This window comes from Barbatula barbatula (assembly GCF_947034865.1).
Source record: "Barbatula barbatula genome assembly, chromosome: 25".
NCBI classification, from domain to species: Eukaryota; Metazoa; Chordata; class Actinopteri; order Cypriniformes; family Nemacheilidae; genus Barbatula; species Barbatula barbatula.
In genome coordinates, this window is record NC_136788.1 from 9,490,671 (window position 1) to 9,503,666 (window position 12,996).

At 38.3% G+C, this 12,996-nt stretch overlaps 1 protein-coding gene across 8 annotated transcripts in view; it reads left to right on the top strand.

Moving 5' to 3' along the window:
- The window catches only part of cadps2 (Ca++-dependent secretion activator 2), a 96,159-nt gene that overhangs the window by 10,897 nt on the left and 72,266 nt on the right, over positions 1 to 12,996 (top strand). For all 8 annotated transcript variants that reach the window (XR_013786277.1, XR_013786278.1, XM_079450233.1 and 5 more), the window contains exon 2: positions 6,167 to 6,280. Coding sequence is in view for 6 of the 8 variants with exons in the window: in XM_079450233.1 (XP_079306359.1) it covers positions 6,167 to 6,280 (114 nt within the window). In the remaining 2 variants the exon portion in view is untranslated. The remainder of the gene's footprint in view (positions 1 to 6,166; positions 6,281 to 12,996) is intronic.

Genomic DNA, 12,996 nt, shown 5'->3' on the forward strand with positions numbered 1-12,996 from the left:
CCTCAGGACTATCACATTGAGTTTTCTCATTGAGTGTCAATGCAAGTCTGTCAAGATGTCATCATCTGTCAACATCCACAGTTACTATACTGATACTTGTATCGGGTTGGTTGTCATCGGGTTGGTTGTCATGAGAGTTTGATACAAAGCTTTTTGGGATCAAATATTTACCCTTATTAACAATTTAGTTTGTATTTCTTGTTATTCCTGAACTACTTATGTTAGTTATTTTCAGTCAGGCGTTTGTGTGGGCTTCTCTCATTTGTCTGGTTCTTATTACTGGCTTCGAGTGTTTTTCTTTTTCATTGTAGTGTCTCCATCAACTGCAGCCTAATTGTGCCACTACTTAGAGACTGTCTCATCTCAGATGGAACAGCCATGGGGGATGTTTTCCTATTGTTTTTTGTTTTTCATCTTTAATATCATTTAGCTTGCCACTTGTTTTGTGTGAACGTCTGCTTTTCTTTATGTTTGTTGTTTCCTTTTCTTCCTAAATGTCTTGAATATATTCGTGCAGTCAAATTTAATCCTATTTACTTTTTACTTGGATACTATTTTTGTTTTTTATTAATGCTATTCCTCTGAAGCATTATTTTCTTTCGCTTACATAGGCTTTAAAGGTTGTTGGGTTTTGTTAAACTAGTCTATATAAGGGCGCTTTTCTAAAGTTGTTGAAGTTGATGCATTGTGTCAGTGTCTTCTAGTGTTAATTTATTACACTTTACAGCAATATAAGCAAATAATTATAGTTTTGATAAACAAATGTTTGTTGTGTATTAGGATACGAAACGCAATCTCACAGGAACTCCTACGTATTTTACAAATTGACTAATTAATATAAATTTGTACGATCTTATCGGCACGTTTTAGTACAATTTGCTTTTGTGCCAGTGATATTAGTTTTATGGGTGGGGCTAGAGGGCCTTCAGTATTGCTTTTTTGTAATAATCATACGTTTTTGTATGATTTACATTGTAGAATTTCATACCAATTAAAACATTCCACCTCGTAAAGTATGTTTAAAGTATGTTGAAGAGACGGCGAATGAAAAATCCTGCCCAATATATCATATATTGTTTTTAATTGCCTGGATTTTAACTGAAACCGTAAAAATATCACGTTACGTTACAGAGGTAAAAAATTGCTTGCAAATGTTTTTATGTTGGCTTTGAAATATCCTCAGCATTCTCTCTCCAAGTGACATCAACATTCCTTCTATATTTCTGTCAGGTTCCAAATCAGCCCTCAATTATACAATGACAGGAAGTAGTTGAATAAGTCCGAGAATTTCCCTCCTGGCCTCTGGTCACTGACAAAATAGGGCCATGATGGCTTTCACTTAGAAAATGAAAGTTCAGACTCACAGAATATGAGGTTTTGTCCTCACATATTGAGGTCATGCAAACATCACAGACCTGCTGTTCAGGCACGCTTGTCTTTTGAGTGGCTGTTCAATGGCATTGCATTTTCACCAATAGCTTGAACAAAGGGTCGTGGTGGAGACAGAAGCAGCCATCGAGGTTGTTAGCACTCTGCTGTTCTGTGATAAATGTCTGAAGCGTTTTTTCTCCATTAGCTCCCAACGGTGCATGTGGGATTTGATTTTACACACACACACACACACACACACACACACACACACACACACACACACACACACACACACACACACACACACACACACACACACACACACACACTCTCTCGCCACACTTACTGTTATTGCTCTCTTTTCCCTCTCTCTCTCTCTCTCTCTCTCTCTCTCTTTCTCTCCCTCACACCTTACTTTAATTCAAAGAGGAGGTGTTGGGAATGCTTTGTTTGGAAAACCAGTTTATTTGGTGGCGTTTGAGAGTGAATAAAGTTGATTTGGGGGATTTATCATTTTTTATTTGGTAACAAAGTTCAAATTAGCCCCACATTTGAATAACTCTAATATCAAGAGATATTGGGTATTGAGGTATTGTCAAAAAAGTAATCTGTTCTATGCATAATATGCAGACATGTTTTCTAATTTGTCTTGAGTCTCATATTATGTTAAAGGGTTTTCAGAGGCATGTTTGTAGAAGGAGTGTTACTGTACAGTAAATGTGCATGTTTGATTTCTGGGAGGAGTGTGTGTTTTGTGAAGACCTTGGAGTAGAGTGCCAGGTGACACCTTCTTTGTGACAGCTGACCTTGTTCATTAAAGGTCTTTAAGTGTTTTTTCGTTTGGAATGGCATGCAGAAAAGGTCCCTATTACCTTACAAATTCCACTGAAATAGGTTTTCTGAAATGTCACTCGTGTCTCTGTGACAGCACAGGAGTCACCATTCTGTAAACTGCAGACAAAAGTATGGCCACAGGTCATGGTCTCATTCTTTGTTTATCCAATCAAAGCAATCTGAGATATTCCTGCCTGTCAATCATTTAAAATGTTTACAAGGCAAGCCATGAAAGCTTCATGTTGTGCTCGCATAACTGTCTGATTGTTCCATCTGCTCTAGTTTTACTGCAATATAATGCATAAACTCATGCTGTAATTTCGAGTTGAATTTGCATATTAGAGAGGTTGCTGCTTGATCATATCATACGTCATGTTCGGTAAACTTTATTCAGCCATTTTTCTTATTCCATTTTCGGTTGCCGAACATTCGGTACATCCCTAGTTGCCATGATGATGTGAAGGGGTATACAAAATCGAATTAGAATTTGGTCCTATAAGGTTCTATCTGCGAGCCAATCAGTACTTTGAATGCACACAAGAAAACCAATCAGGATCAGCTTCCTTGGTCATGTGACCGGACTCCTCAGTGACAGTGGGAAATATCTGAATTTTTTTGTTTTGTTGAGGAGTTTATTTTTATATTTAGCTTTAGACACAACACTAGCCAGCAGCGCTAACTGATAGCTTCCTTATTCCTATGTTTACATGAACCCCCATAATGTGATTAATACCCAACATTTTACAATATAAAGGCCAAATAGTCAACAATGTCAACCGTCTTAATTACAACAATGAACATTATCATGTTATTTTAGCCAGACTCATCTCTAGAATTTGACCTGTCCCACATTCTGTAGAATACAGTCTAGGTCAGAGTACAGTAGCTGCTTTCTGTCTTAAACAACAGAAGGTTCAATAATGTGTTGAATACCCAACATATACCTAACTAAAATTACCATCTCCACTATAGATAAAACATTTAGCACTGCCGTTTATGCTTAACTTGAACTAAAGTATGTGTCCTAAAATATTAAATAAATCTCATAAAAGTGAGAGTGACCTATTTGTCAGTTATGGGTCATGACCTCTGCTTTTAACCCACCCAGTGAGTAGTGAACACACGCATTGCAAGTTGTGAACACACACACCCGGAGCAGTGGGCAGCTATCACTGCAGCGCCCAGGGAGCAAACGGTGGTAAGGTGCCTTGCAACCTGCTGGCCCTGAAAATTGAACCGGTGACCTTCTGGTTACAAGTTACACTCTCTAACCACTAGGCACTTGACAAATATTTTAAGTTAATTGTTTGTGTTGCTTAAAAATGTATTACTTGTTTTGCAGATAGAACCTTATCATTCTAAACAGAAAGGGATTTCAGAAATTTCAGAAAATGTTTATATTTTACATTTATAATACATGTAGGGTCTCTGTCTTTCCAGTGAATGAAAGAGGTGTATTCCCCATATCATTGTGCTGTAGGAACTTTAAAAACTACACGGGACACAGATAGAACTTTATAATTCTAAGGTATTGAGCTGATTTTGTTCAATATTTGTTTCCGGAATGTTTTAAGAGCCACAGGCCAAACATTTTTTCGATTCTCATCTGAATGACTCCTCTCACCACGCGAGATGTTCCATGCTGTTTTGAAACTTTGCTTGGTCAGAACTTTATCTCCACTCCCTATGCCTGTCTGAAGGGCATTAGGAGCCAGACACTTGAGATACATTCTTTAACAAACACTGCGGTTATTAAGAGAGACAGAGTTTCCAAGATAGTAAAAAAACTCAAGCAATCAGCAAAGTGAACTGAAGATGTCAGATTCCTGCTGAATGGCTCACGAAATGACAAGGCCGAATTGATTGCAACAGTAAGTCACGAGCAAGTGAATAAGCGAGACGACACCGATGGAAGAGATGATAGCATGCTGTGCCAGAAACAAGTGCTCTGTTGCACCTATGACTGCCTTTGGATATAGCACCAATATATCCTGAGCAACACGAGTCTCTAATCTGAGCGGAATATGCTTGTAATAAAGATCCATAGAAGGGAAGGAAGGAGGCGGGAACCGGCGGACATTTGAAGAATACAACTTTAATTAAATAAACAATAAACACGGAAGTAACCGGCAGCCACCTCACGGTAGACTGCCGGCCGTAAAACATTCACATAAACTAAACATATGTCCGGGCCCGGTCCTCTCTCGTCAACAGTCCTGCCGGTTGTCCTTTTAAACTCCCAATCTCCTCCGTGATAGATGCGGGACCGGTGCGCGCACAGCTTATTGTACTTATCACTCACCGGCCCCGCGTCACGGCTCTCGTCCCGCCTTCCTCACCACAATGCTTTTATTTAGAATTGGATTTGTGGTCGGATATAACTGTAATGCCTTATTCTTTTGATATCGGGCAGATTCATCCCTCATCTTACGTTCCGGTGGATCCTTTTCACATTTACATTTTTACAGGCTCTCCTTGCATTCATTGGATTTTAAGGATTACCACAAAGGTTGCTAATGGCTTTACAACTTTCATGCGTTGTAACGCATTATCAACAGCTGCTTTGCATTTCAACACATTGTATTTTCTTCTAGGGGACCTTTAACTTTAGTGTGTCTTTAATGCCTCGCGATTCACATGTAACCTTCCGACAATGAATGTATGATGCTGTGTACCTGAACCTCATATTGCATGTGTGTTTAGTGTGTCCAGATGAATCTTGAATTCATTATGCATTTATTCATCGGTCACACATTGTGCGCTACACAGTGCTGTGTTTTTACATTCATATCCAGGAGACACACATGGCCCCCATAATGCCCTCATGCATCAGAATTGTCTGTGTGTTGATTGTTTATATTAGAGGAGGAGGGCGTGAATAACGTTTTGATGTGCGAACGCTCCTGTGTTTCCCTGCTTGGCAGCTACTTATGTTTTAGAATTCCAAGCTCTACACGAGGTCTCCGCCAAAGCCAGTTTTTGAAATGGTTATTCTGGTTGTCAGTTTTTGATGAGTCACAAGTGTGATTATGACTAAGAAAAGCAGGTAATAGCTATGATTGCCAAAGCAGTTGACCCCCCCCACTTCCACCCCCTGTGGGTAAATTGATTGGAAATACACCAAACAGAGACACATCAAAGGGCAAGACTAATGTTTTTTATGAGAAGAGAGACATTTTTTAAATTGCTGTTTTAAAAAGGAGTTTACCTTTAAAATGAATTTAGGTGATTATACAACAACCTTGGAACCACATTAAAGACTGTAAAAAAGCCATTTCAAATGCTTTAGTTGTAAATTACAGGTACACAATAATAGAAACTAGAAGGAAGCACATGGTGTACAGGAGAGTAAATCTTTAAGTGAGACTAGAATGATCATTAAGGCCGCAGAACTATAGACTGTTTCATTGGATGCACACGCATGGCCTGAAGTTGACTTCCGGTCTGTGTTTGGTTATAGTATCAGATTTTATATTTAATTTATATTAATATTTTATTGTGTTTTTTTTATTTATTTAAAAGTAAATTACATTAGAACTTAAGTTATTAATTCTTTGCGGAGGTCTACAGGAAGGTTAATTTCAACCACATAACCTTTGTTTATGTTATTGACGCTGAGACTGTCTATAAACTCATATGTGTCTAAATGCATTACTGTGATCAGCCTTAAACAGTCATTTCTAACCTCCAGGTAAACGCAGTCAAGACGAAGCAGTCACCCGATTGTTGTTTGCTAAATGTGTCAGGCATTCGGTGAATGGACTGTGGGCATGCCATCTGAGAGTACCTGAATAAAATGTTTGTTTAATGCCATTTGAAGGTAATTAGTTTGCCACTTTAAGTGCTAAGAAAACGCACTGAATAAACAAGATAGCACACCTAAATGAGCTTTTGGGTTTGTTCAAATGAAACCATCAGCGATCATCAGCGATTGATTCTATGTCTTTTCTTCTTTTCCCAGCTGAACAAGCAGCAGTTGCAGGTGGTGAAAGAACGTTTCCAGGCTTTCCTGAAGGGAGAGACTCAGATCGTGGCAGACGAGGCTTTCTGCAACGCTGTGCGCAGTTATTATGAGGTAAGACTCTCTGATCTCCACATCTTCAAATAGACTTTGTGCGCTTATTATAATGTGGCCGAAATGTTAATGAAAGCAGAGGTCCATATCTGTGCTGACCTTTTGCATTTTCATCATTTTATGGTCAGTAATTATTGTCTTCATGGGATTTATAACATAGATCTGTAACTCGTGTTCGTGTTATGTGCCTACATGTGCTCATGCTTCAGGCCCAATTTTTCATTCATTCACAGTTTTGAACAGTAAGCAGAACCTTCTCATGAAAACAAACTTGCAAACTGCTTTTCAGTTTTGAAAATAAAAAGCTACAACAAAGATCTGCCGTTATAGCATATAGTTGCCCGGCTATTCACTATTCACATGCTTGAATTGTCAAACCAACACAGGGATACATTTTTATAATAAACAAGACAAAATAAAGCCACATATCAAGGGCCTTTTTCCACCTTTTAGCACACTGAATTTGTCAGAATGACTAAATGTAAATGTCAGAAATGCTTCTGATCTGTGAGTTTTGAGTGGGCTCTTCTGGCCTGTGCTGTACGTTTTCTTCCACACACACTTTTATAAAATCTTTAGTCATGTTTTTATTACAGTACGATATGCAGAATTTCCAACGAACAGGAACAACAGATGGTCCAATGGTTTAGACCACATTAATGTGACATCAAACATCTCTTTCAAAGTGCACCTTTCTTGTCTTGTAGTGTTCACTACTTTCTTTTTAGTGTTTGTTCTTGTCTGTCTGTCTTGCATCGTTTCTCTTGCTCTCTGGTAATTATTTTCTTTTTTATTCTGGATATGCCTATTATATTCTAATAGGATCATCATATCACATCAGTTGACTCTCGGGTCTTTTAATTAGACTGGATGGAAGGCAACTCTTTGAAGTGACTTCTGATAGTCTCATGCAGATATGGAGGACTAGGGCTTGGCTGATCAAAGTTCCAAATTGTCATTCACTGGCCAACTTGCACATATCAAAGCAATGCTCGGGATTTATTTCTTTATTTTGTTGAGCATACGGTACGCCACCAGTGACATGAGTTCAGCTGCAGGGGTTTTGATTATCATTCTAAAATAGGAGGTTTAGTAATCAACAACGCTTTTGTTTTGGGTTTGTAAACAGACTGTAGCATATTATACTTGGGTTTGTACAGTGAGAAATCGTTGAAAGAATAATGTATTGAAAATAAGATATATTTTGTTATTTGCAAACTTTAAATTTGTTCCTTATGCAATGTGTTTTTCCTTGGAAGACAAAAATACAATTATATGGCAAAATCTGCTTACTAGAACAGTTTACAGTAACAAATTCATTCAGATTTTCTGGCATAGACGATTACTTAATGCATTTTTATAAACGGTTTGTCTCTTGTGCTGCTTCTCATGTCCAAAGCCACCATCAGCACTGCTTGCTTATTGATTCATTTTCTTACTCCATATTTTAACATCCAGGATGTAGGCGGTTTAATAAATTATAGACTCATTTAAAACTAATTAATATTTTGCCGATGGTTGTCAATTAAATTTCACACAGTGAGAAATACATTTTTTCTGCAGTTATGCAAACTGATGAAAGAGTTTTTTGTCAACTGCAGATCTGCCATATGTAAAATCAATAGCTTTGTGTGTGTGTGTGTGTGTGTGTGTGTGTGTGCAGATGCTTTTATTCAAAGAGCTCACACAAGTCATGCTTTATGGTGAGAGACCACAGGAGCAGGCTTATGCAAGGGATTGTAGGAATTCTTTAGTCACATCATAACTATTACAGATACAGTTGTCCTTCATAGTTTGGGCGAGTTTACTATTATTTAAAAAAAGTAGACAAAATCTAAATAAGTAAATGTTTCCAAATTTCTGACTTGTACTATATGTCATCTAAGCTTTTAATTGTGCCAATAGTTGCTATAGGTGGACTCGGTGGTTAAATCATATTGTTAAATATTCTTTTAATTTAATAAAAAATTGTTAATTGAGATTTCAAATACTGTTCGGACTAGGGTTGGGCAAATAAACGATGACATCATCAATCGCCGATGGCTAACAGCCATCCCGATGTTGGGCCGGCTTTGTGATTCCCCTGCATGGGGCAATTTTCGTCATTAGGAGGGTCTGCCGTCATCCGTGCACAGCACATTCCCAAAACAAATGTTGACAGTCCAGTCCGCAGTATGACATTCTGTGCATGTGTTGAGCTTGTCCATTCGCGCTTGTCCGCTGTTGATTATGATTTTGAAGCTACGCGACACGTGTGCGCGCAAGACTGAGACGTACGTAGAAAGTGAAAGCAAACAGTGAATCCTAGTAATGCGCTCAGGCTGCGTGTGTAAACTTGTCAATGATGACCTGAACTGTGCACATCCGCAATGGCAGCGGGAAACATCAATGCCACGTGACCCACGCAGTTGACTAATCACACACACAGCCTACACTGGTTGGCTCACAATCTGCTCGTCTTTCCACATGAAATAACAACTGGAAGATATTCCAATTTTGCAGGGCGTACATGTCCGAGTACTTGTCAAAATGCTCATGCTGTCTTAAGAACTACTGGCAAAATACGATTTGATCTGTCTGGAGCCCTGATATTATTGTTTTTAATGTTTTGGCAGATGTTTTAGCAAACTGATATACCTCGCCTCTGATGTCACCTTCCATTGCGATGTCTCACTGTAGGCATTGTTCGATACCAATTTTGTAGACATCGCGCAACCCTAGTTTGCACACTTATAGTGGCTTGATTGTGTCTAGTTGTTAAACTATTCATTAATACCATACCATATACTGTATATCACTGTTTCTATGCTTGAACTTTTATTTCATGTTTTCAACAGTGATGTATGCCGGGTCAGACACAGGAGTATACAACAGCATTACGAGTTTATTATGTGGAAAGACTTTATTGAAAGTAATCATAGATCTCATTGAAAAATACCAACCTTTCAATGTCTATGTTGTTCAGATACACTTCCAAACAGCTGACCTCTATCATTTTAAACAGTATTTGTGCAGAGTTCATATGCATTAGTGAACAGGTGGGGTCAGAGTTACGAAACGGGTGAGACCAGTCTTCATTAGCCTCCAGACATCTTCCTTACTGCTGTGATATCTTAAAATTTCACATCATTTAAGTGCCACACTCACTCAAAAGATATAAATGACTTCTTTCCACAGTTTTAGCAGTATTAAAACTTCTTGAAGTGTTCTAAAGGGAAAGGGTTTAATTGACCTGGCCAATCTTCCATTGTGTTCCCATGAAATATCCCTCACCTAAAACTTTAATGCATCTATTAGGGGAGTCTTGCTTATTGGTTGGTGTGGAATGTTTTCCACTTATGCGTGTTTCATTTAAAATTTCTCTTTTATTGTTCAGTGTGTTAATACTCTGTACTTCATTATGCTGTGGGTGCATGGAACTTAAATTAAGCTATTTAGTTTTTCTTTAACTCAGATATTCAGAGGCCTTTGTGAACTTTACTGAGGCAACAGAATGCTGCACTGGTTCTGACAATTAGCGTAACTTCTGCCTATTGCCGAGCCGGACCGAGGGTCATCTTAAAGCATCTAATACATGAACACAGATAGTACAGCACATTTTTTTGAGAACAGACCAGGTTACTAAGCAACCTATTGCATCTGAGAGTTTAGGGACAGAGAGATTAGCTACACAAGCTACATTTTTATAATCATTCCGAATGGTGGTTCAGAAGATACTGAATTTATACTGAACACCAACATTTTCGAACGGACATAATTTATTGTAAATCCGGTTCTGAGAAGGCAACACATGAGCAGAAAGGTTGCTCCTAATAATCATTATCCGACAGTTTAATGTTGAAAACATTGGCGTTCTTTTGCTTTGAGCTGTTTTTCAAAGCTAGAGAGTAATACTCCACTGAGACTGCACTGCTATCGTTCACAGAATCACTGCGGCTAGCCAAGGCGTAATCCAAATCCTCGGTCCTGATTCTGCTAGACCTATTTGCAGCGTTTGACACGGCCAATCACCAGATACTGCTAACAACCCTGTCATCCTTAGGAATCTCTGGCTCCCCTCTCCGCTGGTTCCAATCCTACCTCACCGGCAGATGACTCAATGTGTCATGGAGGGGATCGCTGTCCACTGCTCACCATATGATCACTGGGGTGACCAAATATCTTTCTCTGTGTATTTCAGAACAAAGAAATGAATACACATTTGGAACAACTCGAGGGCGAGCAAATGATAACAGAACTTACATTTTTGGATGAAGTATCACTTTAAGCAATCACATCTAGTGCTTACTCCAACATTGAATGACATTTCAGTCAGATTTGCCGAGTTCAGTATCATTGACGAGGTTGCACGAGACCTTTTTGTTTAAACTGGGATACAGGTCTGATTATTGATGTCTTCACACTATTTTCTCAAAAGCACAAGGTTTCTGATTATATTATTGAGAGTTGCTCAAGTCACAGTGATACGGGGGGATCACGTTTGTGATCTCTTAAACTGTTTATGAGAAATTCAATAAAACACTCAAGGGATGACATTCTCTCCACCCGCCAAATATGATGTAACGACGCTCGCCATACAAAAAAGTCGCTGTCATCTGCACAGAGCAGTCATAACTCTTATTATTGTGTCAGTCAAACAAGAGCTGCCTGTCACCACAGCTCTCATTGATTATGACAGAATGTGCTGTGAATTAAAGATGGAGGATTAGTCCCCGCAGATGTCCTCTCCCCCACAGAGATATTTATAGTGGATCCGCTGGACGTGGGAGAGATTGTAGAGCTCTTGCATAGATAAAACCAGAGGAACTAGAGGCCCGAGATGATTTAGAACATAGAGGTCAGCCAGTGGCGTAGCTAGAGTTTTATATATATTGGGTGGCCAAGGCTACTTCAGGGGTTCCACAGGCCATGACAGAAAATGTGTGTGTAACTCTGACCTGGCATCGAATTATATGTAAATAAATCCTTGGATTTCTGATTAGAGGTACAAGTGATAATTTCCCGAGTTTTGTCATGAGATTAATATAATTCAAAAAGTATATAGATGAAATTATTGATAAAATATAAATAATGAAAATGTTGTTAACATGGTTTAACCCTGATAACTTGTTTAATTTAAACAGAAACAAAGCACCGGTGTCTTTAAACTGATGTGGATCAGAGCCGCATATACAGTATATGATTAAACATATACTCATTCCATAGGACTACAAGATAAAAACAAAATCATCAATGTTGATCATCAAAAACGTACCCGGCGGAGTCTGAGTTCAAATGGAAAGCAAGTGTGTACGTTTTAATATTCAATTTGGTAAGCAAATTGCAGCGATCCCGTTTACTTCTTTTCTATCTTTCGTCAGTTTTTTAAAGAAATCCATCGTACAAACAATTTTTTTCTGTTCTAAGCAAAGTAAGTGATAAACGTTGACTCGCTTGAGTTACGTGTGCGGTGACGTCACGTGCAGCACTGCCGCAAAACGTCAAAATAAAAGCTTTGTTCAACGAGAGGGGAAATCAGATGTCAATCAATATAAGTAGCGAATCGAATTTGTCCAAGCTTTGGACCCCGTCTGGCTCCACCACTGAGGTCAGCATCTTTGACGGCGATGTTAAATCAAATTTATTTGCTTTGACTTTTTGATTAAAAGTGAACTCGGAATATTGTGCATGTTATTGTTTTTTGATCATTAAGGGGATTTGTGCTTTTATTTTGATATGAAAGTATAGGAAGTAGGGAAAGTAGGTAGGGAATCTAATTTAGGGAGAGGACCTCTTTTATCTAAATATATTATAATCACCTTTGACGACTTTCCACTGATGTAAACATATTGTTTTGTCTACGTTGCTTAGTTTTGATCCACTTGCTGTTTTATTAACAGTAAAATATGGGTTTAACATTAAGCATAATTAACAAGTTTGCAACTTTTTAGAATTCATGAAAATCTTATATGCAATATTTGTAATTCAATTTATCTTCTTCAGTTATCAAATTTTGGCCCAAGGCTTGAATTTATGGAAAATTATGCTTCTTTCTTATTTATATTTTAATATATATTAGCTGCCACCACATTTCTTGCAGTCTATTTATTATTTCCCAGTAGTCTGTATCCCTAAAAACAGCCCCAAAGACTGAATTTGCAGATTCTTGCTTATGCTTCGTGCCAGATAAGGCAAGATAAAAAGCTGTTCGGCACTTGGTATTTGCAAGTTAAGCTGCTATGTGCAGACACTAAGCTCTGCAAGGCAGCGATTCAAAACACACTTCCTATTATTGCTCTCTAAGGACCTGTCAAATCATCGTCAGTTATAATAATAGAGCTATTGTGTGGGAAAAGAAGAGTTGCCATGTTTTTCTCTGTCATCAACCATTTCCATTTATTGACTAGATCAGCTTTTCTTCCTGTGTACCGTCAATATGTTGCCATGGAGCTGTTTTGATGAGTTACGACATCAGCCTTCCCTAATCAAATATAAGAGTCATGATTGAGGTTGGAGTGATGTTGGGCTACTGGTCAAAGATCAGGGTTACTAAAACAAAGGTGGAAGGCGAGATTTTAGGTCGTGCTGACCCTTGGATTGAAATGGTAATGAGATTTTGCTTTTGCCCTTTCAGAAAATCAAAATATCATACACTTGTATTGAAATCGTATTGAAGCATCTCCTTGATTCCAATAGAAAAAAGGACCAGAGGGATCAAAAAATCACAGACACTTAGT